Consider the following 26639-nt stretch of genomic DNA (forward strand, 5'->3'; position numbering starts at 1 on the left):
AGTTAGCATTGTTGTAAGAGAGTGCATTCAGCTTCAGTGAATTTGTTTTTGGAGATTCTTTCAATGCATTTGTCCATTTCATGATGGGTGATTCACAAGTGCACCTGCCCAAATCACACTGAGTGTTTAGCAGTTTTTGACCAAAAAGCAGCATGAACCCTGTGTCCCACACTCCCTATTCACCTGATCTCGCCCCAAGTGACTTTCTTTTGTTTCTCTGGATGAAAAAAGTCCTCAAAGGCAACGTTTTGGGGATGTAGAAGAAGTGAAACAAAAAAAATGGCAAAAGCACTAAAAGGCATCAAAATTGACAAGTTCAAAAACTGCTTTGAGCAGTGGAAAAAGTGTCTCAATAGTTGTATTACATCAAAGAATACTTTGAAGGTGACTGAAGTTTAAACATGTAAGAATACATAATTTTTTATAAATAAATTTCAGGGTTTTTTGGGTCTCTCCCTTGTACAGTGCTTAGATGTCACAGAAAATACTTTAGGTACTGATAAAGTAAATTATGACAGCTTCCACACTTCTATTTTTGAGCCACCAACACCCAAAAAGTATATTTGCACTAACTCAAAGTATATGATGTTTTGGGTGAGCTGAATAAAAGTTGCATTTGCATTACCTACAAAGATGGAGTTCCTAAGCAATGTTGCAGTGATGGCTTAAACAAAAAGAAAGCAGTGAACAGTCTTTGAGACCTGCAACCCCGATTCCTGGAGACTTTGGTTCGCAGACAATATCCAATCATCTTGATATAAAAATGAATCCTTTATACCTCTAAAGAATACTTTACATTGTTAGCTCCATTTACATTATAGACAGTTGAAAGAAAAATGGAGTTTTAGACATGGTACATATTTGTATCTCCTCAGAGTACCCAGCAGCACTTTGTCCCCAGGGAGCAGTCAATACATGGTTACTGAATTTAGAATGTCCTCCTTTCTAATCAGTGAGGTTTAATATATTTCTAATTCACAATGCCTATTAATTTTTCAGCATTACTAGCCTTTAAAAAATCAATTTGGGGGATGCGTTTAAGCGTTCACAGCAAATACTATTATATAATAATTAAGGAAAAAACTGTTAAATGAAGCATGCTTATTCAACATACCAGTAGCCATTCATAAAATGTAATTTAATTTAATCATTTAAATTTACATTGTTAATGTACAAGAGCATTTCTTTCAAACCACAGGTTAACACACACTAAAGAGCAATGCTGTTAGAGGAGCAGAGAAACTTCGGAAAACTCTGCTGTCTGAAATAAAAGCAAGGCACTCTCCATTAACAGCTGGTGGATTCCTGATTTCCGCCCACAGAAGGCATGTTCATATTGAGAGAGTTCTCCCACAAGGGGAAGAATCACCTGCTTTAATACTAGTTGTCCTCTTCTGAGCTAGTGTGGCCATCCACTCTGTATAAACTTATGTGCAACATTAAGACAAAAAAACAAAAAAAGGGAATTGAATTGATAGATGACTTGGGAGGCTCTCATAGTTATAATAACTATGGAAGACAGAAGAACACACTCTAATCTTTATTTTTAGCGCTAGTGTCTGGACCTATCACTAAAAAAAAGAAAGCTGCTTCAGTCCTTCCAACCAATAGATATGGTGACAAAAAAAGTCTTTTCCTTAAATCTGATGGGTGCAAAAATAAAAAGTAACAACATTTCTCTAAAACTCTATTTTTTGTTTAGTTTTGTTTTGCTCGTCCTTTACAGACATGACAAAAACAAGGATTAACTTTCCAAATACTCATGGTGCCCAGGAAGGTTATGTATGCACAGTATTTCTAATTTATTCAAATTCGATTTGAATTTGGTCTGAAGCTATCTTGTATGAAATGTTAGCTTTCCTGATATTTAATAATGTTTATTATGTTTGCATATAAGCTCAAAAAATTAATGCAAAAGTACTATTTTACTCATGGTTATCTTCAGGTAAAATGTAAATATTAGTGGTTATATTTAAAAGCCTGGTTTCCTATAGATGCAGTAAGTTGAAAAAAAAACTATGAAAAGGTGAATTAGGTCTTAGTCTCGATTCCATTACTCGCTGTTTAACCTTGAGTAACTCCTTACCTACTCTGTGACGGGCCCCAGTTTTCTCCTCTATGGATTTCAGGGAGTTGGACTAACGAGACTTCTTCTAAGTCTAACATTTCAAAATCCTAACATTCCAGATCCTACTATACTGATATAAAAATAATAATCTTTCATAAAAGTTCACACAAACATAATACATGATCAAATATCAGAATGACTCTTGGAAAAAAAACATATATGATTTCCTATCTGGGTTATACTTTGCAGCAATTAGGCAATTCATTTGGCATTTGTTTGATTGTATAATTTAATAACAATATAAACAGCATAGTTTTGTTACTTTTTCTTTAAAAAGACTAAAGCAAAAATGATTTAAAGCTAACAAAAGCTACTATGACATCAGTTTGACATTCAAAGTTTGTTTCTTAGCAAAATGGCCAAAGATATTTTGACTTGATACAGAGTATACAATATAAAGACTTTTAGACCTAAAAATCTTCAAACATTATTCGAATTTAGCAAAACATGAGCAAAATTTTAATATCAAAGTGCTAAACAGTACTGCCTTAAAAGTCACTGCAAATGAACCATAAAATAACGGCATGGGAAGTGACATTTATTGTACAAATGGTTAATAAAAAGACACATTATAAATATATATGTAACCTGCTATATTTATCTATATATATATTTGCTTAATTAATTTCTAATTGGTGTATCCAAGTCACTGTGAACACCCCATTTAATTACTCTGTAACTCAGCTTTCAGGAGCTGGTGGTCTTGCAATAAATACAGGCAAAGCTATTACAATATAACGTGCATACAAATGTGTATACAAATAAGGACACTAGGCAACAAATTATCTCATAATAATATGGCATTAACAGTATAAACATACAAAAGGGAGTACGAACACGGAATGTTGAAACGCAGCCCACTAACCCTTTCTAGTACTTACATTCATACTTTTTTTAAAGAAGACTTGCTTGCTCTCCAAAATTGTCTCTTTAACCAATAGCAAAAATTAAATTATATATATAAAAATCCTTATTATCCATGGTGCTTACCCTGTATGACCCAGTTCCTAGTTATTTGCATGTTTTCATCTAGGGATCAAATACTTAACTGACTTACCGAATGCTCCTGGGACTTCTGAATAAATGTATCCATCAGTTAATACAACTGAAGCAAGTTTAGGGAACTCTGGTGGGGTTGATAGAACATAACCAGAAGGTTAAATGTAATCCATTTTATAATCTGATGTTCCTTCAAGACAAGCTGGATAATCAGGGCAGGGATCTGGTTCTATCAAGAATGGCCTAAAAGTATTGGATGGGCCATACCTCAGAAGGGTTCTTCAGGGCAGGTGAACGAAGCCTCTGCTACTAAAATTAGCATGTGTCATTAACTAACATGACTGCCTCCTTTTTATTTCGGTATATAATAAAGGAGAGTTAATAAACAAGACTTAGTAAGACAGCACTTTAAAAAATTGCACTTGTATATGGAAGCGAACAGCCATTATCTTTTTGCTATGTCTGATTTGTAGGTAATTCTCCATTTTTCACCAATTGTTAAAGTAAAGGGAGAGAGAAATTAACAAAAGGGAATCTCTGCCTTGTTTGTACCACATACATACCTTTGATACAGGAAGCATATTTTAAAGGGATCAATCTTAAGACACATCCTACCCTGGCAAACAACCCTTGACTGTTCTTGTTTTAAATACAAAGCAACTATAACTGTATTCCCCAGAAAAAAGTTTGAGAACAGTTATATTATCCTTTTTTTTTTTTCCTGCTGGGATAGCATCGTCCAAAAGTGCTTTGTTAGCAATTTCTTAGAAAACCCTCATGAACTATACCCCCCTCCCATGTCACCTCCCTGGCCCCAAAGCCTAAATATAAAACACAACCCCAACACAATACTCTGCAAGTTTTCTGGCTTCCGGTTGTAAGGAAAAGAGCCAGAAAAAAAAAGTCTTTGCTTTCTACAGGAGCTGCTTTTCCTCTTAAGGAAGGACAGAAAATAGTAGGCGTAGTAGGTGTCCAGACCTATTCCTTTGCTGCTTAGCAAGCACGTGCTAGCAAATGAGGCAGCTCCCTGCTCAGGCTGCTCCCAATTAGAAAGGTAGGGTGTCCAGGAAAAGCTTGTCAATGATGGAAGGTGGAGACACCAAGTCTTCCAGTTTCAAGTAGAAGATGCGCTGGAGGCCAAGGGTACAGATCTTCCTCAGTTCTACCAAAGCACCCAGGACCTTGGGCTCAGTGGGTTCCAGAGCCTGTCCCTTACTCTGGTGGTCTTTTAAGCTACTTGTGATCTTGTTGCATAGCTCCTCCACTCTCTTTGGTTCTTTTAACCCATGTCGTTCTGCAGAGGGACAGAAAGGCACAATTTCAGGAAGCAGATACATCTTAAGCCACTTTGAACACCTAATTGAGATCTGTGTCTCATTTTGCCAGGAGGAATGGCATTTTACAATCAAAGTGTCCTCCCTCTTGGAGACAAGTTCCTGGCCTTTGGTCTTAAACCATACTAAGGTCTGAATCCCAGTCCTGCTACTTACTTGCTGTGTGCTCCTGAGTGAGTTTCTTAACTTCTGAGCCCCACTCGCGTTGTGAGATGATAATTATACCCAAATCAGGGTTTCTGGGAGGGTCAACTTAGGTAAATAAGTGAAACACAGTTCCTGACATAGCCGCACTGAATGAATGGCAGGATGGTTATTATTTTGCATTAGCCCACTGAGGTCTCACAAAAGCTCTGTCAGTAGGCAGAACTTCTTTAGAGTGACACAGAAACACATCCAGGCAAATGAATTAATGTTCCCATCTTGACAGACTCACTTGAGGGAGATGGGTAAAGTAAGTTTATTTGCTAATGCAAGGGCTGCTCGGCAAGACCCAATATAAAGTGCATTCTTGTTCTTTCAGGCTAACTGGCGTTGAGAAGAATCCAGCTTTTCTTTTCCTTGTGTTTTTTTCCCGCTATTGAAACACCTATAGACCTACACCTGGCACTCTGTACAAAATACATATGTGCTCTTGCTGTGGAAACAGAAAAGCCAAAGAGAAGGGGAGGAGCCCCAGAAGGATATGGTTGCAGGCATTTTATAAAGCCTCAAGACATGAATACCAGTATCGTATATGTTATAAGACAATATACAAAATTATCTCCATGTTAAATATTATGACCTATTTTATATATAAGGTTAAATGATTTTTGCCAAAGTTATCCAGCTGCTAAAAGCTGGCATCTGACCCAGTCTTCTGAGTAGATTCTGGCCTCTGTTTCCAGAGCAATGGTACATCTCTCTGTAATGGGAAAGGAGACTGACACCAATACAAATCACTTTGTGCTCTCAGCTTTTAGATTTCAGAGCCTCTTTTCTAAGGGAAGAGCTTGGCCCCAGTTATCTTCAAGTTCTCCCTTCTCAGTACATTTATGTGTAAAAATCATAATCCTTGAGAGATGGAAGATATCCTTCTAATGGGAAATCAAGCATTAGTTTTTAAAGTTTACATATTTTTGTTAGAAAAGTTATTTCCTTGAAGCAAAAGCCAATCTGAAAAATGAGGCAACTATCCAGACATTTTCTCTTTTTTGTCCCAAATAAGAGGCCTGGGAATCCTCATTGTCCTCAGCTTGGCTAGTCATGTGTGACTTCCTAGGGCCCTGTAAAGGGAGGAGGCTGAATTTAATGACCTCTAAGTTCCCATCCAGCTCTGATGTGTTATAGCTATTTTAAAGTACAATCACAAAAATTGCCAGCAGCATCTTAGGGGATTATAACTTGCAGTTGTCTCATCTCAATGCAACATTCTACAGAGCCAAGAGCACTGGAGCACTGGACTTGGAGTTAGGTAGACCTGAGTTCTACTTCTGGTTATGTCACTTACTAGTTGGGTAATCTAATCTCTCTAAGGCTCAATGTCTCCATGGGAAAATGGAGATTTATAGAGTGGCAGATACACAAGTCTTTGTTGTATTCTTCCTATGTCTTTTAAATATTACCTAATACATATTTTTTAAAAGTGCAATTATAATTAAACCCATCTCCATGGATTGTTGTGGCTCAACAAAGATGATGTTGCAGAAAGGTGTTCTGTCAACTGTAGAGTGCTACATACGTGTCTTTAGTTAGCACCAAAGACAATGCCTGGCACTGGGCAAGTGGTTGGCAACTACAAGGTATAACAAAAGGCAATAAAGTCCCCTGATTCCCAAGCTTTGAAGAGCATCATTTTTCTTTCCCCAGGAAACTGTTAGCTAATCAGTCCAGGTGCAAACCTGTCTCCTATGGCTGATCTTTCCTAAATACATAGTTTCCATATTTTTGTCTCAGAAGAAGCACCCAAGAGTGAACTTTAAGAGAATCCTGCCTGCAGTGGTGTTCTACCTAAAGTTTTATTTTCCCCCCAAAAGCAAAAAGGAAGGCTACAAATTTGGTAGTAAATTTCAAGAGCTATAAAACGTTCATAGTCTCTGACCAAGTATTCCCACTCTTGGGAATTTATCCGAAGGAAAATGTTAACAGAAGAATAAAACTGTATTCGTGGAGACATTTGGTGTACCATTATTGATTGAAAAAATAAAATCCCATCCCAAACAAAAACAAAAAACAGGAAAAAGGTAAAGGGCTGAAGAATAAGGGAGCTATTAAGTAAATAATGGTACATCCATATACTAGGAGATTCTGTAGACATTTAAAAAAATCAAATATAAAGGCTATGAAGCAAAATGGAAAAATACAACATTAAATAGGAGTAGAATATTAAATAGTATCTAAGTTGTGATTACCTCTATGCAAAAATTATTTCTGCATATAGAAAAGAATGGAAGGAAACACAAAAGTGAAACTACTTATGGGGTTTTTGGATAATTTGATCCCCCCTTTTACAATTTCCAGGTTAGTGCTGTTTGTATAATGCTAAAATAGAACACAATGGATTTGATTTTTTGTGAAGTCCTCCAGTGGCTATCATATGATCAAACATCATCTTGCTGATACTAAATTCTATTAATACTGAGAGTTCTCAAATTAGATTCATAAGCTGGGGAGAAATGCTTTTATCAGAAAAAAACGCCAATCCATTGATTTAAGCTTTCCCTTCTTTTCAGTGTCACATGTCTTACATGATATTTAGGATCCCATATTAATAATCAGGATAAAGTGGGCAATGTGTTGGCTGAATTTCAGGAGGGGGCTGATTGAGAAACCTTGTAGCCAGACTTTCTCATGGCCAAACTCACAGAAGGTGCTGTGGAGTTTTTCCTGCTCTCCAACCAGTTGCGACTGCTCAATAACTATGGCAACCATTATTTATTCAGTGAATTCAAGTGGAGATCGATACCTCCTGCCAGCTGGATCAACTCTAGGCCTGGAATTCCTTGAGGAATTCAGAGACACTCCTATTAGAAGCCAAAGGCACCTCAACCCTTCTTTGTTGTTTTGAACAACCACTGGATTTGTAGCTTCTTTACTTTTTCGAAAGGGCTGAGATAAAATTCAGTCTCCATGCAGACTACTGCCAGCAGCCAAGCAAGATTTTCAAATCACTAGGGAGTCACTAGGTGTCTGGGTCTTTCCTAGTAATTTGAAATTCCTTAAAACCCAATCACTGACATTTTAGTTGAAGGGATCGCCTTTCTTCTTGCAGCTTGGTAAACATGGCTGCAGAGCTCATATACAGAGAGTTCATAAATTTTGGGGAAATCAGATATTTGGATTATTCCCAGACAATTATACACAGAAAATCTTAGTCTAAAGTCTTTATCCACCATTACTTCTGTAGATCCAATTGTGGTATTTCATGCCTTTTGATCTACATAATTTTTATCCAATACTTCAGTATTTTAACTCATGCATTATGTATTCAAAGCTTTAAAATTCAACTTATAGAAATGATTAAGTAACAGACTTATGTATCATAATTATTCTCTATATGAATTAGAAGAGGTTCCAGTTTAAATTCCCACCTAAAACAAGAATCTCTATTATAAGTTACCACAAAGAGAGTGTAAGGTACCAAATGGACTAAGAGTTAACTATTTCACCCTGATAGTTTCACAGCAGACCTTTACAAACATATTTAATAGCACTTTATATTACATTGTTTTACTTAAATTATTTTGTCTCACTTTCACAACAACCTTGCTAATTAGGCAGGACAAAGATTATCTTTAATTAACAGATGAGGAAACTAAGGCTCAGAGCATTAAGTGACTTTGCCCACAGTCAAAATTAGCAAGTAGCTAATTTCTTTCACTCCAGAGATATTTGTTATACCAGGCTCCCTTCCATCTTTGACCATCTCAAATTGCTAGACAGTTTCTCCTCATCCTCAGATGAAAAGTCTCCTTATAACTCCCTCCTACTTTCTGTGTACCTAATTAATCGATTGATTAATTACTTCTTTCAGTAGATATTTATTCAGTATCTATTCTGTAGCAAGCAATGTTATAGCCACTGGGGTTAGAGCAGTGAACAAAACTGACAGACAACAGATTACACTCCTAACCTGTGTATGGTGTGAATATTTAAAGACACTGTTGGATTCCTGTGCACGTTAGCTAACCATGCTGTAGACATCTCTACCAAGAGTGAAAGGAAGGGAGGGAGAGAGAAAGAGAAGAGGGGGATGGGGAAGGAGAGAGATTGAATGACTGAAATAATAGAGCCATTTAGGTCTGTGTTCCTATTTTACGGTCTTTTCTAGTTAAGATCTATTCATCCTTTAGATCTCAGCCCAAATATTTCTTCAAGGAAGTTTCCCTTTTTACCCCCAGCCTAGACCATGTTATCCTATGGCACTTTATCCTTTCCCTTTGCAGGACATAGTTTGAAATCAGATATTTATGTAATGGTTGCCTGTCTCCTCCATTAAATGTAAGCTCCGTGGGGCCATGGACTGTATTTGCTCAATGATGTATCTCCAGCACTAAGCCTAGTACACAAGAGACACCCAATAAGTATCTGTTAAATTAATACATAAATGGAAAATCAAGGATCTGTAAAAAAATGGTTAAATAAATACTAAAAGTGTAGGTTACTTAGAACAAATATACAGGTTTAATGTATTAAGAAGCTAACAATAGTAAAGACCTTTACAAACCCTAAAACCTACCACAGCAGAAGCTTTGAAAATAGATTTCCTGGCTGTAAAGCCTAGCTCTACCACTTATTAGCTGGGTGAATTTGGATCTGTTTCCATATTTGTAAAGTCGGGTTAATAATGTTATCTGCCATATGGGTTGTTATGAGAATTAAATAAGTTAATACATGTAAAGTCTTTAGAACAGTGCCTAGGATATTGTAAGCACTTATTAAATATTCCTAGTATCCTGTATATCTAATACTCAATTCATTGCCTTCCCCTTTGAATTAGCCACGTCTCTAACTTTGTCTATTAATGATACCACAATCTCCCCATCACTCTTAGATCTCTAACAATTTCTTCCCTCTGGCCCATCATATTTAATCCATTGCAAGAACTTTGGTTATTATCTCTGTGACATTCCTTGCATCTATATCCTCTTAATACCCACTGCTTCTGGACCAGATCTTTGATATCTGCCACCTAGATTGTTTCAATAGCTCGACTGGTCTCTCTGCTTCCTATATCTGCTGTAATCCATCCCAGGTACTTTCTAATTTATTTATTAAACAACTTTAAACAAAATAACACATGTAAAGCCCTTGGCACAGTGCCTGGCACCAAGTACCTAAACATAGTAGTTATTAATTTCATAGAATCCTGATGACCAACAGGTTCCCTTGTTCCTTGCTTCTTAAGGAGTCGGCCACAGCCCAGCAGCATCAGCATCACCTGGGAGCTTGTGGGAAAGGCAGAATCTCAGACCCTGCCCCAGACCTACCTAATCAGAATTGCAAATTAGCAAGATGCCCAGTGATGATACGCAAGTGAAAGCTTGAGAAGCTCTGCTCTGTCATTCCAGTCCCCACAGGATACTTGACCCACTCTACACCTAGTGTTCATATAGTCTCCGTCTGTAAACCCCACTCCCCCAGGTGGAGACTCACCCCTCAAGGTAGCTTATTCTAATTTCAAATAGTTCTTCCTGTGAGAAAGTTTTTCTTATATTGAGCTAAATTTAGCCATCCTATGTACATTTCCCAGTGCTACCTCTTAGGTTCCTACGAGAAATGTCAGATTCTCTTACTCATGGCAGGGAGCAGGGATGAAGAAACGAACCATAGCAGCCATCAAGAGTCCCACCAAAGAAAAGTAACTCTCCTTTTCGAGTAGGTCTTAAGACACAGACTAACTCAGTGACAACAATACAGTTCCAGCCATGGAGGAAGGAAAGGCTGGCTCCTGGAGAGAGATGTGTGTGTAAATAAATACCAACAATAAAGCAGAACTTTCTGCTCTGAGCTCTGCTTCTTTCTCTGGGAATTTACCTTGCTGCTACCACTAATGTCATATATAACGTCCTTTACTGGTGGGCAGTCCCAGAGATATTGAGCCCACGCTGATCAGGAAGCCACAAGTCAGTCAGCAGCCTGGTTTGAAGCTGTAACAGTGTCTTTCCGTCTGGTTGTCTCTGATTCATCAGAGTATGTGTCTCTCTCTTTCCAGTGAGACCGTAGACTCTTTGGGGGTGGGATTGTGTGTCTGGTACATAGTAGATGCTCACTAAAGATTTACTGCATTAATCTGAGTAAGGCTGTTTTTAAGAATTCACACTATTTTCTAATAACAATAGTATGCTAAAAGTAATTCAGATTTTTCTAATTTGGGAGACTTTCTGATACTCACAACCCATTCATTCAATGAATATTTGCATATGCCAAACACTTGTAAAAGCTAAAGTAATTTTAAAGATAAATAAAAACTCTCCCTGCTCTTAAGAAGCTCATAGTCTAGTTGGTAAAGACACAAAGAAATTCCTTAATACAATATGTATATGCAACTGTAGGGATGCATGAACATTTTTATGAATTCTTTGACAATATAACAACTGACACTTCCAGGAAGTGTGTAAAGTAATAGTATTTAGGATAACAATAGAGGTTTGTCTGGCATTTTTTTTTCTCTGTAAAGTATACATTGATCATTCACTCTTTATAAGAAACCTGCAAATAGACATCGTTATTCCTGTGAGAAATGAGAAAACAGATTCAGAGAAGGTAAGGAACTTGCCCAAGATAGCACAGATAGCAAGTTGCAGAATGAAGACCTGAACTCAGATCTCCCATCTTCAAATCCCATGACCTCCCTGCTCCCTGACCTTTTTTTGTTTTAACTATTTTGCCTTGCCTAGTTTTATACTTAGCTTTCCTTGCAATGTAGCTGATGGCTGTATTTGATGCAAAAAAAGAGTTGCCAGGTAACCATTTAGAGAGAACAGAGAAGCTCAGGAAAGACAGGTGGTGGAGGGCATGGCAGGGTCAGTCACCTGTCTGGTCCCCCCATGCCAATGTTTCACCACTTTCTGCCTCTGGTTCTGCCCCCTTTCTTCCTACTTAGTCTTAGAAGTCATATTTCGATAAGACCAGGAAAAAGATTACAGACAAAAGAGAAAGGAGTCATTTTCTTTTTGACAGAAGACCTGAGTAGAGAAAAGAAAGCCACAGGGGACATTTTTTTAGTGTAGTGAGTCACAAAATGGCATTTGGGCACTTAAGATTCCTTCCACCTTCTGGCTAAAAACTACATTTCCAATCTTGTTTTCCCCATTACTATATGGGAAATGCATTTACTCTGAGGTTAGGACCTGAGCATGAACCATCATATACCAAGTTCATCATATTGTAATCCTACGTGATCTCCTAGTAGACTATATACTTCCTGGCAGCAGAATTCACACCTGGTTTAATCTTCACATCTCGAGACTGTCACAGTTCTTGGCACATAGTAGGCTCTTGATACTTATTTAATGAATGGATTTTATAATATAAAATGTTAATGCCACACTAACTTCCTATTTGGAGGGTTTCTTATTTATTACACATAATTAACTACAACCAGATTTCAACTAATTGGTATCTCACCAGAAGTAAAGCATTTCCATTACTTCAGAGGTGTGGCAATGGCAAAATGCAATGGTTAGAGTAGATAAATTGGGAACCTAAAAACATTTGAAAACCACAACTGTGGGGAACCCCCATTTACTGTAGGAAAGGAGGGTGACCTGAAATAAATCATTTCCTGCCCCACTTCACCACCTCGTTTTTCATGAGGGGCCATAAAAAGAGGAGGAAGAATAAAAAAAACAATGAGAAGAAAAAAAAAAGCCATGTTTGTGCAAACCACCAGTATTGCCCAGATTCTTAATATTTTTCCTGGAAGCAAGTCTAGTGGAACTTCTAAGATTCCATTTCCCTTTCACAAGTTTTTCTCTATGGTTTAGGAACACACAATTTTGGGATGGATTTTCTAATGCAATGAGCCCAGTTGATATTTCACAATCACACTTTATGATCAATGAAGCTTATTCAGAAGTCAAGAACCATGGGAACCCATATTCAAATGAAAATTAATGTCCACAACAACACATACTATTTCCCAGGCATTGCCTTTCCTGCCATTTCCTGATGTTTCCACACATATCAAACCTCTTTTCAATCAGCAAATCACAAAAAGAGTGCTATGAGGTCCAGGCCTTATTTTTGTTGTGGGTTATAACAGCAGCACCTAAAACAACCCTCTCTGCCCAGGCTGGCAGGAACTCGAGCTAACCTATGAGGGAGGTCCAAAGACAACACCCCCATAAAGCACTGGGCCTACTGAACATGATTGGTAAGTGCAACTTAATCACTTTAATATATCTGTCCTCCTTTGAGCCTGTTACTCAAGCATCCAAGGAGATAGTCACCAAACATACTACCAACAAAAGCCATCACCTTTTGTTCATGCTACTGAGTTTGATTTTGAACTACCCAGGGTTTCCAAGGGGAAGGGGCATATGCCTAATTTGAGGGAGTTTCTGTCACCATCACTGGTAAGGAGAACATAGGTGAATTGAGTGCCTCTCCTGAATTCAGTTTGGCTACATCACCAAATTAATTTTCCGTACTCCTCACTGCCACTTCATGGAATAGATATGGTTATCCCCAGTTTACAGATGGGGAAACTGAAGTTCAGAGAAATGAAATGCATGACTCCATGGTACATACTTATTAAATAGGGAACCCAAGATTAAAATCTTGGCATGCTGGATTCCAAAATCCATGCTATTTCTGCCATGCCAAACTGCCTCTTTCCCCAGCAAGTCTCCACGTTAGTGGGCAATGGACGAAGCAGCTATAACTGCAGGTTACGGAACAAACAGGGTACAGAGAGAGGACGGGTACCACCTACTCTCAATTTCTACTCACTTCTGTCTGTACTGAATAGCCTAGTCTCTCCAGAATGGGGCTGCCTCTTACTCTTTCAGTGGAATTAATGGACAACTAAAACAAAAATTGATGTAGGCCCTCCCCTTGAACCATAGCATTCACACCTAGACTGGCCTTTTTCCTCTTAGTTTCTTTCCCACTCTAATTTGTGCTCAATGCCAGCTGTAAGGGTAGATCTTTCTAAAATGTAAGCCTGGTCATTACACTCCTTTGGTGAAAACCTTCTGTGGATCCCCACTATTTTTAAGATAAACTCCACTTCCCCTCACTTGGTAGTGGAAGGTTCTTCATGCTCTGCCCCACCCCCTTACCTATCAGACCTGCTGTATCTCCTATCACTTCTATTTTTTAGTTGCTTCCTTCCTAAAACTTATGATGGTCATATTTTCAAAGGCCGTGGCAAATTTTTATATGCCTGAATTCTCACTCCTTCCTTCTTAACCTGGAGACATCCTCTGCTTTTATCAAGGACCAGCTCCAGTGATCTCCTGTGATCTCTTCTGGGATGACTGTCCCTACTTGCTGTCTCTGAGCACTTTGAGCCCACTCCCATGTCTCCATGGCAGCATTCAACACCTTGTGGTGGTTTGCATGTCTAGGTCCTCCAGGGATGTGTGTTATCATTTCTGAAAACCCAGAGACATGCAGCACAGTGCCTAGGTCAGTGAAACTTGATTAACTAGACTCAATACCCATTTTCATAGGGATGTGGCAATGTACTAGCTTTATTCACAGAAAGTCAAGGCTGGCTCGAGTTTCTGTTTTTTTGTCTTTTAAAAGGAACTAAACTCCACACTTTCTCATCTTGAATGTTTGACTGATCTAGGAAGAGCTGAATAATTTTGAAATTGAGCTGAAGAGCTTTAGTTCAAAGGTAACCTTTGAACCGGTTTCATAACAGTCCTGCTGGAGTAATATGCTTGTGCCTTAAATATGCTTATTTTCTTTGGGTGCTCTGGTATGCCATTTGAAAGCCCACCAAGTGGAATCCATACTCTGTGGGACTGCCTTGGTTTTTGTTCTGTTAATAGCTCTCTTGAAATCTCTGGTGGCCCCATCAAAAGAAGTGAGTTTCTCATCCAGGACCACAGAGCAGGAGGAAATCAGGTTCCATTTGGAATGCCTAGGGAACAGTTAGTTTGTGATTCCTCACTGTAACCATGCCATTTACTTTTCTTGACCTTCCTGTAAACTTTCAAATGATGAACCAGCCTTGCCTTTCAAGGCACACAAACACATCTCACTTTAGCTAACTGGAGATGTCCCAGGAAAATGCATGTAAACAACTCTTGAGCCAACCAATGCACATTTCTAATGAAACAGAAAGAAGGGGCCATCTGTAACAGAGGATGCATTTGGTCTTCTGAAAACTCACCGCCTGCCTGAAAAACATGTTTTCTACAGCCTAGAGTGTATCAAATCTGAACTTTAACTCTCAGACCAACAGCCTAGCCTGTGCTTGGGTCTGGACCAAAGGGACAGGGATGAGCATCAAGACTAGCTAGTCCCCATCCCCTGTCACTGCCTCCCCACACCACAGTCTGACAGAAGAGGATATCTAACAGGAAACTCTGAAAGTATGAAAAGGCAAAGGGAGCAGGGACTGAGGCCTCAACAGCCACAAGGAGATGGTATTCCTTCTCGTGCCCAGTGTGCCCCATCCCTCCACCCAGCTCAGGATCCTTTGTCTCTCAAAACTAGAGAGGGAGAAACATATAGAGGGAGAGAGGCATAATATTGAAATCAAGTATGTTTTATGCCTCTGATTCTTAAGTTTTGAAAGTTAGGTTGAGTCATTTTTCCTTTTTACCAAATATCCCTCTTTCTCAGCCCTTTACCATTCAAAGTTATTAAATCAAGTTATATTTTATATGTCTATAGTTCTTTGGTTTTACTTTGGATCACTAGCCAAGGACTTGGGAGAGGGGGAGACTCATCACCTCTGCCCCACAGGAATGAGCTGATTAAGGTAATATTCCTTGGAAACCCTTTGTAAAAATAACCCTGAAACAGATAGTTCAACTGTCAACAGAGCTCTGTTGGGAAGTTAGATTTTCATACACACTGGGTTTGTTGACAATGATAACTCAACAGGTAAGGAATCCTCTATCCCAGAAGTTCATGACAAGTTGTAGATTCCTGTTTCTTGGTTTAAGCTAAGTTAAACTTAGCATAGTTCAGAAAAGTAGCAGTTATTTTCCTAATTTTCTGGTGTGTGACAGCCAGGGTCAGATTCCACCTTAACAAAAAAAAAAAAAAAAAAAAAAAAAAAAGGAGAGAAAAGGACACAGTTTTGGCAAGGTGGTGCTTACCTGTGATCATGCTCAGTGCTGACAGGCAAGCTAAGGCTTGGATATCAAGGTTCAGGCTCTGCAAATTTAAGGAAAAGTCTTTAATAGAGTCGAGCCACTCCCCAAATCCACGAAGGCACTGAAGTCGATGCAGGACAAGTCCATTGCAGAACACAAACTTATCTTCAGCAGTGTTTGACCTGGAGGATGAGGAGAAGAGACACATTAAACAGGTCTTTCCAGTCTGTCCAACATGATAACATCATGACATACAGGCACCCAGACAGTCACAGGGCAGTGTTGGGATCCCAGGGTGATGCTGTGAAGCATGCCAGCAATGAACTTGGGGGTAAACAACAAGCACCACTTGTCTGTATAATATCCTGGGTAAGCATCAGCCCAGGAGAAGACAGGGGTATGGTACCTGCTGTCTGATTATGAGAATTAGTTGCTGGCTTGCCCTGGGATGGGGCATGGAGGGAGCAGCCACTCATGGACTGCAAAAGTGAAGCCTACTGCACCCACATTCTCTGCAATGAACATGAGACTGTTCCCTGCAGGGCTCCTGAGTCAGAGCTTGTCCTTCATTTTCTTAAGTCAAAAACCGCATGGCCTGAGGCTAGACACTACAATTCCATTGTGCAGACTCTAAAAACACCAAGTCCCTGCAAGCACCAAAAGGCAATCACAAACTAAAAACTGGCCTAATATAAAACAAATCCTTTCTTTGTGTTACCTTCTCTGCTTTTAACAGTGGGGCTGCGGAGGGTTATTTGTAAATCTGCCCTGATTTGTTTATATTATGCCCATAATCATCTCATTCTTCTCTCATGAAAGGCGCCCTGGGACTTGCAGCTGGACATCACCACTTAGCAGCGTGCAGGCTTGGGCGCCCCCTTCATCTCTCTGGACTTCCTTTTCCTTATCTACAAAACAGGAATTCTCCTTGCTACCTCCTAAGATTGTTGAGGGAATTAAAACAACAACAACAAAAAAAAAATGTGAAAAAAAAAATGTGAAAGCCCATGTGCAGTGCCTAGAACACAGGTGCACTCGTAGATAAATTCTGAATTCTGTGGTCCTTCCTTTAATCTTAGTTTTTCTTTAACTTTCAAATCTCTTGCCACATATTTATTTAGCTATCTTGGCCTACTGAATTCACAAGTCAGTATCTCTTTAACTGCTTCTTGGATGAACAGCTTTATTCATTCCTTCACTCTGCCAAGTATTTACTCAGCACCAAGTATGTGGCATTCCTGAAGCCAGGCACTACAGAAAACTTGGTAAATAGGATATATATGGTACCTGCTTGCATGGAGCTTACCATCTACTTAATCCTTACCATCTACTAATCTTTTGCTGCATGCTCAATAGCTAACAGTCACATTGTTGGCTCAGTTCTGGTATACATGGAATTGGCTATAAATTCAGCTAATTACTGGTCCTCTAGTTATAATTCCACCCCTGTCTCTCCCACTGAGTCCTTCACAGAGGGCACACAGAGAACAATTCAATCTCAGAGTTTAAAACATGAACCTCCGACCATCATCAGAATTGCCCAAGCATGAGTTAAAAATGCAGACTTCTGGACTTCTCCCTCTCAAGGTCTACCAAACCAAAATAGATAGAAATGAGGCATGAGAACCTACATTTTAAACAGGAGTTTCTGGTAACACAGTATGAATTGGGGAATGGGTGATAAGGAAGAAAAAGAGGGGAAAGAGGATGTTGTTTTCTTATAATATTTGGTAAAATGTTAGTACTCTCTCCTACAAATTTATAACTGAAAGGAAGCAAGGAAGATGGAATTAAATATGCTACTAAATATGCTATGTGTGAATAAAAACATATATATATGTATGTGTGTGTGTGTATATATATAAATATAAATATAATGTGAAATTTATGAAAGGAACTCAGATCTCAGGTTCTAGCTTTTTGAAAGACCACTTTCTTTTTGTGTTGGTGTCACTGAGCATGGTAGGTTGGACTAAATCTTTTGATCCAGGAGTATTCTCTTGGAATGAAACTGGGGTTGAGAAGCTATGGGAACTCTTTAGAGCCCATCAGGTGTGCTAGAATAGTAACTTGCTAAGCAGAAATGCATGAGTTAAACACAATGCTCCAAAGTAAAGACTCTCAGGAAATACTTTCTGTGTCATGAGAATCTTTCTAGAATCAAAGAATGTTGGAATTACAAGGGACTTCAGAGATCACCAAATCCAACCTCCTCATTTACATAGGAGGAACTGAATTGCTAGTCAGGCAAGTGCTCAGGGTCTTACAGCAAGTTCATATTAGAACTGGGACTAGGGTCGAGGTGTCCTGGCTGTCCAGGGCTCTTTTCATTACTCATTGCTCCGTTTTTTTGTTTGTTTGTTTGAGTTAGAGTCTCACTCCATTGCCTAGGCTGGAGTGCAGTGGCACGCTCATGGCCACCCCAGTGTCGACCTGCTGGGCTCAGGTGATCTTCCAGCTTGGCTTTCCAAGTAGCTGGAACTACAGGCATGCGCTACCATGCCCAGCTAATTTTTTGATTTAGTGTGGAGATGAGGTCTTGCCAAGTTGCCCAGGTTGTTCTTGAACCCGTGGACTCAAGCAATCCCCTCACCTCGGCCTTCCAAAGTGCTGGGATTACAGGCTTGAGCCACAATGCCTGGCCTGCTCAGGTTTTTTTTAAATGCCTGCTCCTATTTCACATTTGTTTCTTAAGCTAACGTTTCACCAATGATTCAGTTACAAACACAGTTGGAAACTCCTTCAAAGGAAGGAGTACGTTGAAGGAAGATAATATAATAGTAATTACCTGATGGAAAGTCTGAGAACAAACAGCTCCAAAAAGGCTGATTCTATAAGTAATGTCTGATCTTCTTTGGGGAGATCAGTAAATCCTGGAATCTTTTCTGCCCAGCTTCTAGATACGTCAATGGAGGCGGTCAGAAGGTTGTAGAATTGTTGCACATGTTCAGCATCTGTGCCTGCAGCGGCCTGTTCAGTAGGACAGTACTAGAATGCAAACCAGAGAGAGCAGCATTATCCTGATTCAATGGAGACAATAGCATCACTTGCAAATTGGCTCTTCCAAGATTCTCAATGCCTAAATCTTAGGTCCTACAGTTTATAAAAACCCTTCCACATTCACAGTCTTATCTGATTCTCACAATGGACCCGTGACATACATAGAACAAATTTTATTGTTATCACTTAACAGAATAATATCACTTAATAGAATTTATTATTGTCATCACTTAATAGAATAATATCATTTAAACAAACAAATGTATTTAATCATATCAGTCCAGTGGTCTTCAACCTCGACTATGTACTGCAATCATTGGAGAGCTTTAAAAAACACTCTTGTCCGGGTCCTACCCTCAGAGATTCTAATTTAATTGGTCTGGGATGGGGCCTAGGTATCAGGAATTTTAAAAGCTCCCTGGTGATTCCAAAGGGTAGCCCAATTGAGAGCTACTGCCCTAGGGTTTTGTGTCCAAATGGGTCTCCTGAGTCTGCTGATTCCACTGTAGCATAACTGTCTTCCAACAAGATGCTAAATTAACCCAGTGTTTCTCAAAGCGTGGTCTCTAGATCAGCAACACTTGAGAATGTGCCAGACAATCTCAGGTCTTACTCCGGACCTACTGAGTTAGAAACTCTGGGGGCAGACCTTCCAGGTGACTCTCATACACACTGAAGTTTAGGAATCACAGAATTAATCAATAGGAGAATGAATGATTTTTGCTAGCTGTTGATGGGTTTCTGTGAGATAAAACAAACTGGGAAGTGGTGGAAGGGGAGGACTCTTTGGCAGAACCAAGGCAGCTATGTGCCAACAGACTCGGGATTTTTGGCTACTTAAATGAATAAAAATTAAATTTAAAAATTCAGTTCCCCCATTACACTAGCCATATTTCAAGTGCTCAGTAGTCAAATGTGTTGTAGAATATTTCCATCACTACAGAAAGATCTATCGGGCAGCATTGATCTAGCGAGTCCCAGAAGAAGAAAGATACGTGCAGGGAGAAAGTCTCTATCCAACTTTTGGAAATTCTGGTAGAATCAGGGTTTTTTTATGAATCACTGGAGGGAAAATGTATCTGCTTCAGGCAGGAAGATTGATTTAGCAAGATAATAATCATGAGAGAAACAGAGATTTAAGAGATAAGAAAAAACACTCATGTAAACATGTACATCATTTCCTTCACATTAACACAGCTGTGAATGACTTTGCATTCCTTCTTTCAATTGATTCTTATAGGGCAGGAATTTTCATCCTTATTTGAAAATGGGAAAACTGAGGCTCAAAGAAACTAAGAGACTTTCCCAAGTTACATAACCAACAGTGATACAGCCGGTACTTAAACTGGCTCAGTGATTTCAAGTCCTACCCTTCTGGTTGTGAAAGTATGTCTGATGTTACTGGCTGACATCTTGTGGGATCATTTTTGAAATCAATCAGAAAATTGTTTTGCTTTACTCTAAATGGAGCTCTTCAGGTATATATTCATTGGTCCTATGTTTGTGTTAACAACACAATAACCGCCATGTAATTAGACCTCAACAAAAAGTTGTTGAGTATTTTTTCAATGAGAGAATAGTCAGGGGAGTGCTTAGGTTTGCCACAACGCCCTAACCTGGTTGGAGGAGAAATAACCAGTAAACAGCTTAGTGCTATTTCAGTGCTACCCAGGTGTGAGGAAATGAGGCACTTGTTCTAATTGAGTCTTTTTGTGTGTGTGTTTTCCCAAGAAGCAGCATGAAATAACTAAAGAACATGAGATAGAGAACCTAGCTACTTTAATTCCAGTTTTGCTCTGGTCCCTAATTTGTAAAATAATATGGTATCATTTCACTTTCCTAGGCCTCGGTTTTCTCCTCTGTAAAATGGGGATAATAATACCTTCCTCAAAATTGTATTGGGATGATTAAATGTGATAATATATGTGAGGGGTCTGATATATAGAGAACATGTGTAACAAATGATGACAATGATGATATTATAGTGGTTATGATAATTGGAACTATCACCATCCCTCAACTTTCACATTTATAAAATGGGGTAATGGGTTGAAGAAGACAGTTTGTAATATTCGGTCCCAACTTCCTATGAAGCTCTGAATATTCTGTGATGTAATGGACTATGGGAGCAAAGTTCAGGAGAAGGAAGTAGTCCTTCCCAAGGACATTCAAGGATGGTGGCATGATCCTATGTCACAGACACTTCCTACTACTTCCTTTCAGCCCTCATATTTTTAACTGGAGAAGAGTGGGAAAAGGGGATTTTTCTTTTTTTCCTTCCTCCTTATTTATGAATCTAATTCCATATGCTCTCTAGGCACAGGATGAAATTCAGGGCAGTTCTCCCTTTTAAAAGCTGAGAGCACTGCATGTGAAACTCTATAGTGAGTGGTAATATGGAGTAGAGGAAATTATGTTAGACTAAGAAGCAGGTTATGGGATCCTTGTCCATGTACAGCACTAACTTGCTGTGTAGCACTAGACAAGTCACTTAACTCTTCTGACTCTGAAGCAGGAATTGAATGCACTAGCGAATCCCTAAGTTTCTTTCTGGCTCTTGCATTCAATGATTCTAAATGTTGCTAAATCACACCAGGTATGATGTTACTGCCTGGAATTTTACATTGCTTCAGCATTATTTTGTTTTAAAATAGTGGGTTAAATGGAGAAAAAAAGACTAAAGGATGAATACTTTCCCCTAGGAATGAGATCTGACAGCTCCCTCCTGCACTGACTTCCCTGAAAGCCAGCTCACAACTCAACAATCTCTCTGATTCCAATATTTGTTCAAAATCCACCAGAGCGCGTAGCTTTCACCTAGAGTCCTCTGCCCCTGCTGGGCTCACATTTCATGCCTCCTGCACACAGGGAGGTGAAGTGCCTATTCACCTTGCATGGGTACTTTTCTCTGATGGAGCCCAGCAAGGAGGAAAGCCAGCCGGCCTGGCCTGCCAGACTCCAGCCAGATCCTCTGGGCTTCACCTGCATTGATTCTGGTCTAAGTCCCAGAATTCTGGAGCCAAACTGGATTCAGCCTGAGCCACCAGTAACTTGGGGTTACCGGAGGGTCAACATTCAATGCTGGGGAAAAAGAAAAATCTCTTCTATTGGACATATGAGGGGGACCAACCAACCAACCAAACAAACTGGAATTATCTGTTGGAGGTTGGACCCCTTGTAGTACAGGCTTCCTCCACTAGGTTAGGTGTTCTAGGAACCCATCGGCATCAGTGGACCAGCTAGCACTGTTATGAGAGACTGCATTCAGCTTCAGTGATTTTTTCTTTTGCAGAGTCTTTCAACACGTTTGCCCATTTTATGATGGGTGGTTTACGAGCACACCTGCCCACACTATGCTGAGTGTTCAGAAGTTTTTGACCAAAAATAGCATGACCCCTGTGCCCTGCTCTCCCTATTTACCCAATCTAAATGCAGGCGACTTTTTTATTTGTTTGTTTTCCCAAATGAAAAAAGTACTCAAAGGGAAACGTTTTGCTGATGCGGAAGAGGCGAAACAGAAAAACAGCAGAAATACTAAAAGGCATCAAGATTGATGAGTTCAAAACCTCTGTTAAGCAGTGGAAAAAGCATCTCAATAGGTGTATTGCGTCAAACAGAGAGTATTTTGAAGATGACTGAAGTTTAAACATGTGAGAATACATAATTTTTTATAAATAAATTCCAGGCTTTTTTGGATCCCCTTTGTAAGATTTAAAGAAACAGAGCAAAACATTTAAGATTCTTTTTCTGCCTGGCCTAGCAGTTTAGAAAAACCTCACTCAAGGAATACTGAACCTACAGTTGGAAGAACTGGATCCCCAGCACTGGTTCTGGCTCCCCTACGTCATTACTGTCTCTGGGAAGGTAGGTTTCAGGTTTGAAGAAGAAATATTTGTTTACTGTCATGCCAACCAAGCAGAGGCCAAATATAGAAAGATTTTTTTAAATGAATCTTTTTTTCCTGTTTATTCTAATTTTCCCTCAGTCTATAGGGATCATTGATCCATCAGAACTCTGGCTTTACCACTAGTCAAAGATACATTATTACATTTACTGACAGTCAGTGCCCAAGGAAGATTTCTCTGAGGCACCTAGAATGAGAATCTAGGGTTTCAAACAACAGTGATAGATGTTATTTAAACTAAAATGAGTCTGTGCATTTTATATGGCAATAACACAGTTGTACAAGTCAGACTTCAGTAATAGCCCAGGCCTAAAATAAGTTATGTAAATAGGAATTAAGTGAGATCCTTGGAGAATACCAAGCCTAAAAAATTAGTGATATGAGGCTTCCAAGTAGATGGGAATTTAATATTTACTACATCTCGTTTTCAGCCCTGGCTAGATATGTAAAATATTCTAAGGCCATGTTTTTCTCACCTTAGAATGTTACTTTCCTCTGGGTCTGTTTATCTCTAAAAGTTTTAGATGTGGTCATTCTATGATTCAAACCACGTACACATATTCTTAGGTTCTTACACTTTAAAAAGTGACATTTTAAAAACTGACAATGAAAAAAATGGCAATGAATATATTTGCCCCCAATTTTTCTAACTCTATGCCTTCTCCCAAAAAAAAAAAAAACCCCAAAACAAAAAACTCCTCTCTTCCCACCAATGAAATTATTGCAGTTACATATTTGTTTACTTTCTTTCTCTTTCACTGGCATGTAAGCTTTATGAGGGCAGGGGCTTTGTCTTGTTCAACATGTGTCCACTGTCCTAGTGCCTGTCACTCAGCAGCCATTCAATAAATATTTGTTAAATGAATTAATTACTTTACAGAAGATTTTTATCTCCATTGCTTATCCCTTCTCAATCTCAAGAAAAGCCAGAAAGCTCAAGGTAAAATTTTGTTCTTATTAAACTATATTGGTGGCTCTAAAACCTTAGTGTGCCAAAAAATCATCTGAGACATTTGTTAAAATGTAGAGTCCTGCCTGCAGGCCTGCCTCCTTCTCTCCCCAGTTCTAGGTCTGGGTGTGGCCTGGGAGACTGCCTTTTATTTTTTATTATTCTTTTTTTGTTTTTTAGACACCACGCCTTGAAGAGTCTGCATATTAAAGCCAACTAATCCAGCTCTTTCTGGTAGAGACAGTCTAGGCACCATGCTTTGGGAAACTGACCTATACTCATAGTGGAACTATAGCAGGTATAAGATCAGAGGGTCAGAGAATGAGAAGACTGGAAGGGATCACAGAAACAAATTTAGTCCAATCTCTTTCCCATTCTGATGAGGAGCCTGTGGCATTCTGAAAGACATAAATTGACCTGAAATCATCTAGTGAATTGGTAACAATTTGAGAGGGTCTTCCGAGAAGGTTCACAAAACCGCTTTTTGCAGTATTCATGCGGCTTACTTTGTAGGTCTAACATGTGTTAGCCACATGGTTTCTTAGGCTATCTTGTTAACACACTTAAATGCCATTTGCTGGTACCTTGTTTTATCTGAACGATATCTCTTGTACTTGCAAGTCTGTTACTACAGCTGTCCCCAATCTTTTTGGCATTAGGGTTTCATGGAAGACAATTTTTCTACAGGATGATTCAAGCTCATTACATTTATAGTGCACCTTATTGCTATTATCATTACATGGTAATATATGAGAATCTCATGCCACTGCTGATGTGACAGGAGGCAGAGCTCAGGGGGTAATGCAAGCAATGGGAGCAGCTGTAAATACAGGTGAAGCTTTGCTCACCTACATGCTGCTCATCTCCTGCTGTGTGGCCTGGTTCCTAACAGACCATGGACTAGTCCATGACCAGGGGGTTGAGGACCCCTGTGAGTTACTACACTAAGTGACACCAATTACCAGAAAATATCCTACTGAGCTGAAGATATTTGCAGTGACCAACTCATGAGGACATTGAGTATATTTTCTCGTTAGTAATTATGCAGCCAAGCCCAGTATCTTTAGCAATATACTTGTATTGCTAAATTAAAAGCAACTGTGGGGCAGAGAACAGCAACATTTTGAGAAAAGACAAATCAAATGTGACATGTTTTGACTGCACTGATGTACAGTGATCTGGGCTCACTTTTGAGGGAGAGAAGTTTGGCCCAAAGAAGAAGTGAAGGTCCCAGAGCCAGGAACGCTTCACAGAGCTCAGGAGCTCTCTCTGGCCTCTAAAACGTTCATTCCCTCTGTGACTTGGAACAAAACCCCTTCACCTCCCATTCTCACAAATAGGGAGAAAACTGCTCACTTACTACCTTAAAGGCACACAGGCTGGTACATGGAGATTAAAACATACTGGGCTGACAACACATTTTCTCCTTTTTCTATTAACCTGGCTCACTGGGAGAAGCTAGCATCTTTAATAAATTGTATGGGTCAAATCAACTCTCTGACTCAAACTTGACAGGGCACATTCTTATTTAGAATGTAATAAATTACAGATACACACTAAAATGTTAACATCGGTTACTGCTAAGGAGTGAGATCAGGCAGAGGATGAAATGAAGAGGAGACTTTCATTTTTCATTTTATTCACTTCTAAATGGTTTGCCATTTCAAACAAAAAGACAAACAAAAAAACAACAAAGGGTATATATTACTATTTTTGTAATTTTAAAAAATCATATAAAGCTCCTGTTTAAAAAAATATAGTCTATTACCATCAAATAGCAGTGGCAGTATGATGATATAGAAACATTACCTGGAGTGTTGAGATTTGGATCTTGTCCTAACTTTGCCACTGACCTTAGGCAAGCCAGTTCATGCCTTTAAGTCTTAATATACTCCTCTGAAAATATGGGGGTTGGATTAGATGATCCAAAGGTCACCTCCAGTTCTATGAATTTGTAAATATAAAACTTTAAGGGGGAAGATGTTGTGAAAATTGAATTTCAATGAGTGACAGTCTTAAAAAAATTACCCAAACCATAAATTATACCATGCATAAGGAGAGTAAATGAAATTACATAAGAATATATGTGATGGCCAGCAAAGGAAACAATTAAAAAAGTAAAGAGACAGCCTACGGAATGAGAGAAAATATTTGCAAATTATCAATTTAACTTTATATTACCAGAATATATAAGGAACTCAGCTCAATAGCAAAAAAACAATCTGTTTAAAAATGGGCAAAAACCCTAGACATTCCTCAAAAGAAGACATACAAATAGCCAACAGGTGTATTTTTAAAAATGTTCACCATCAGTAATCATCAGGGAAATATAAATCCAAACCACAATGAGATATTATCTCACTCAGAATGGTTATTACCAAAAATACAGAAAATAACAAATGCTGGTGAGGATGTGGAAAAAGGGGGAACACTGCTGGTGGGAATAGAAAGCAGTACAGTCATTATGGAAAGCAGTTTGGAGATTGCCCCATAAACTAAAAATAGAACTACCATATGATCCAGCAATCCTACTGCTAGGCATATATACAGAAAAAAGGGAAGTGAGTATATCAAAAAGATATCTGCACTCCCATAAATAATGCATTACAGCATTATTTACAACAGCCAAGATAAGGAATTAATCTAGGTGTCCATCACTGGATAAGTAGATAGAAAAATGTGGTACACATACACAATGGAATATTATTCAGGCACAAAAAAAGAATGAAATTCTGTCATTTTCAGCAACATCGATGAAACTGGAGGTCATTATGTTTAGTGAAACAAGTGAGGCAGAGTAAAACAAATATTGCATGTTTTCACTCATATGTGGAAGCTAAAAAAGTTGATCTTACAGAGGTAAAGAGCAGAATGGAGGTTACCAGAAACTGGGAAGGGAAGGAGGGTGGGAGGATGAAGAGAAGTAGGTTAATGGGTGCTAACATACAGTTAGTAGAATATATTCACGTATTTGATTGTACAGAAGGGAAATTAAAGTAAACAATAATTTATTGTATATTTCAAAATAGCTAGAAGAAAAGAATTGTGATGGTCCCAACAC

General features: G+C 38.9%; 1 protein-coding gene across 1 annotated transcript in view; it reads right to left on the reverse strand.

Moving 5' to 3' along the window:
* Window positions 1-1119: 1119 nt before the first annotated feature.
* NR4A3 (nuclear receptor subfamily 4 group A member 3) overlaps window positions 1120-26639 on the reverse strand; it is a 36066-nt gene continuing 10546 nt past the window's right edge. The window contains exons 5-7 of the mRNA XM_008059511.2: window positions 18514-18713; window positions 15729-15907; window positions 1120-4421 (exon numbers count right to left, since the gene is read on the reverse strand). Of these exons, the coding sequence (XP_008057702.1) occupies window positions 4174-4421; window positions 15729-15907; window positions 18514-18713 (627 nt within the window). The 3' untranslated portion in view covers window positions 1120-4173. The remainder of the gene's footprint in view (window positions 4422-15728; window positions 15908-18513; window positions 18714-26639) is intronic.

The sequence above is a fragment of the Carlito syrichta genome, unplaced genomic scaffold (assembly GCF_000164805.1).
Source record: "Carlito syrichta isolate Samal-C Ts95f unplaced genomic scaffold, Tarsius_syrichta-2.0.1 Scaffold304224, whole genome shotgun sequence".
NCBI classification, from domain to species: Eukaryota; Metazoa; Chordata; class Mammalia; order Primates; family Tarsiidae; genus Carlito; species Carlito syrichta.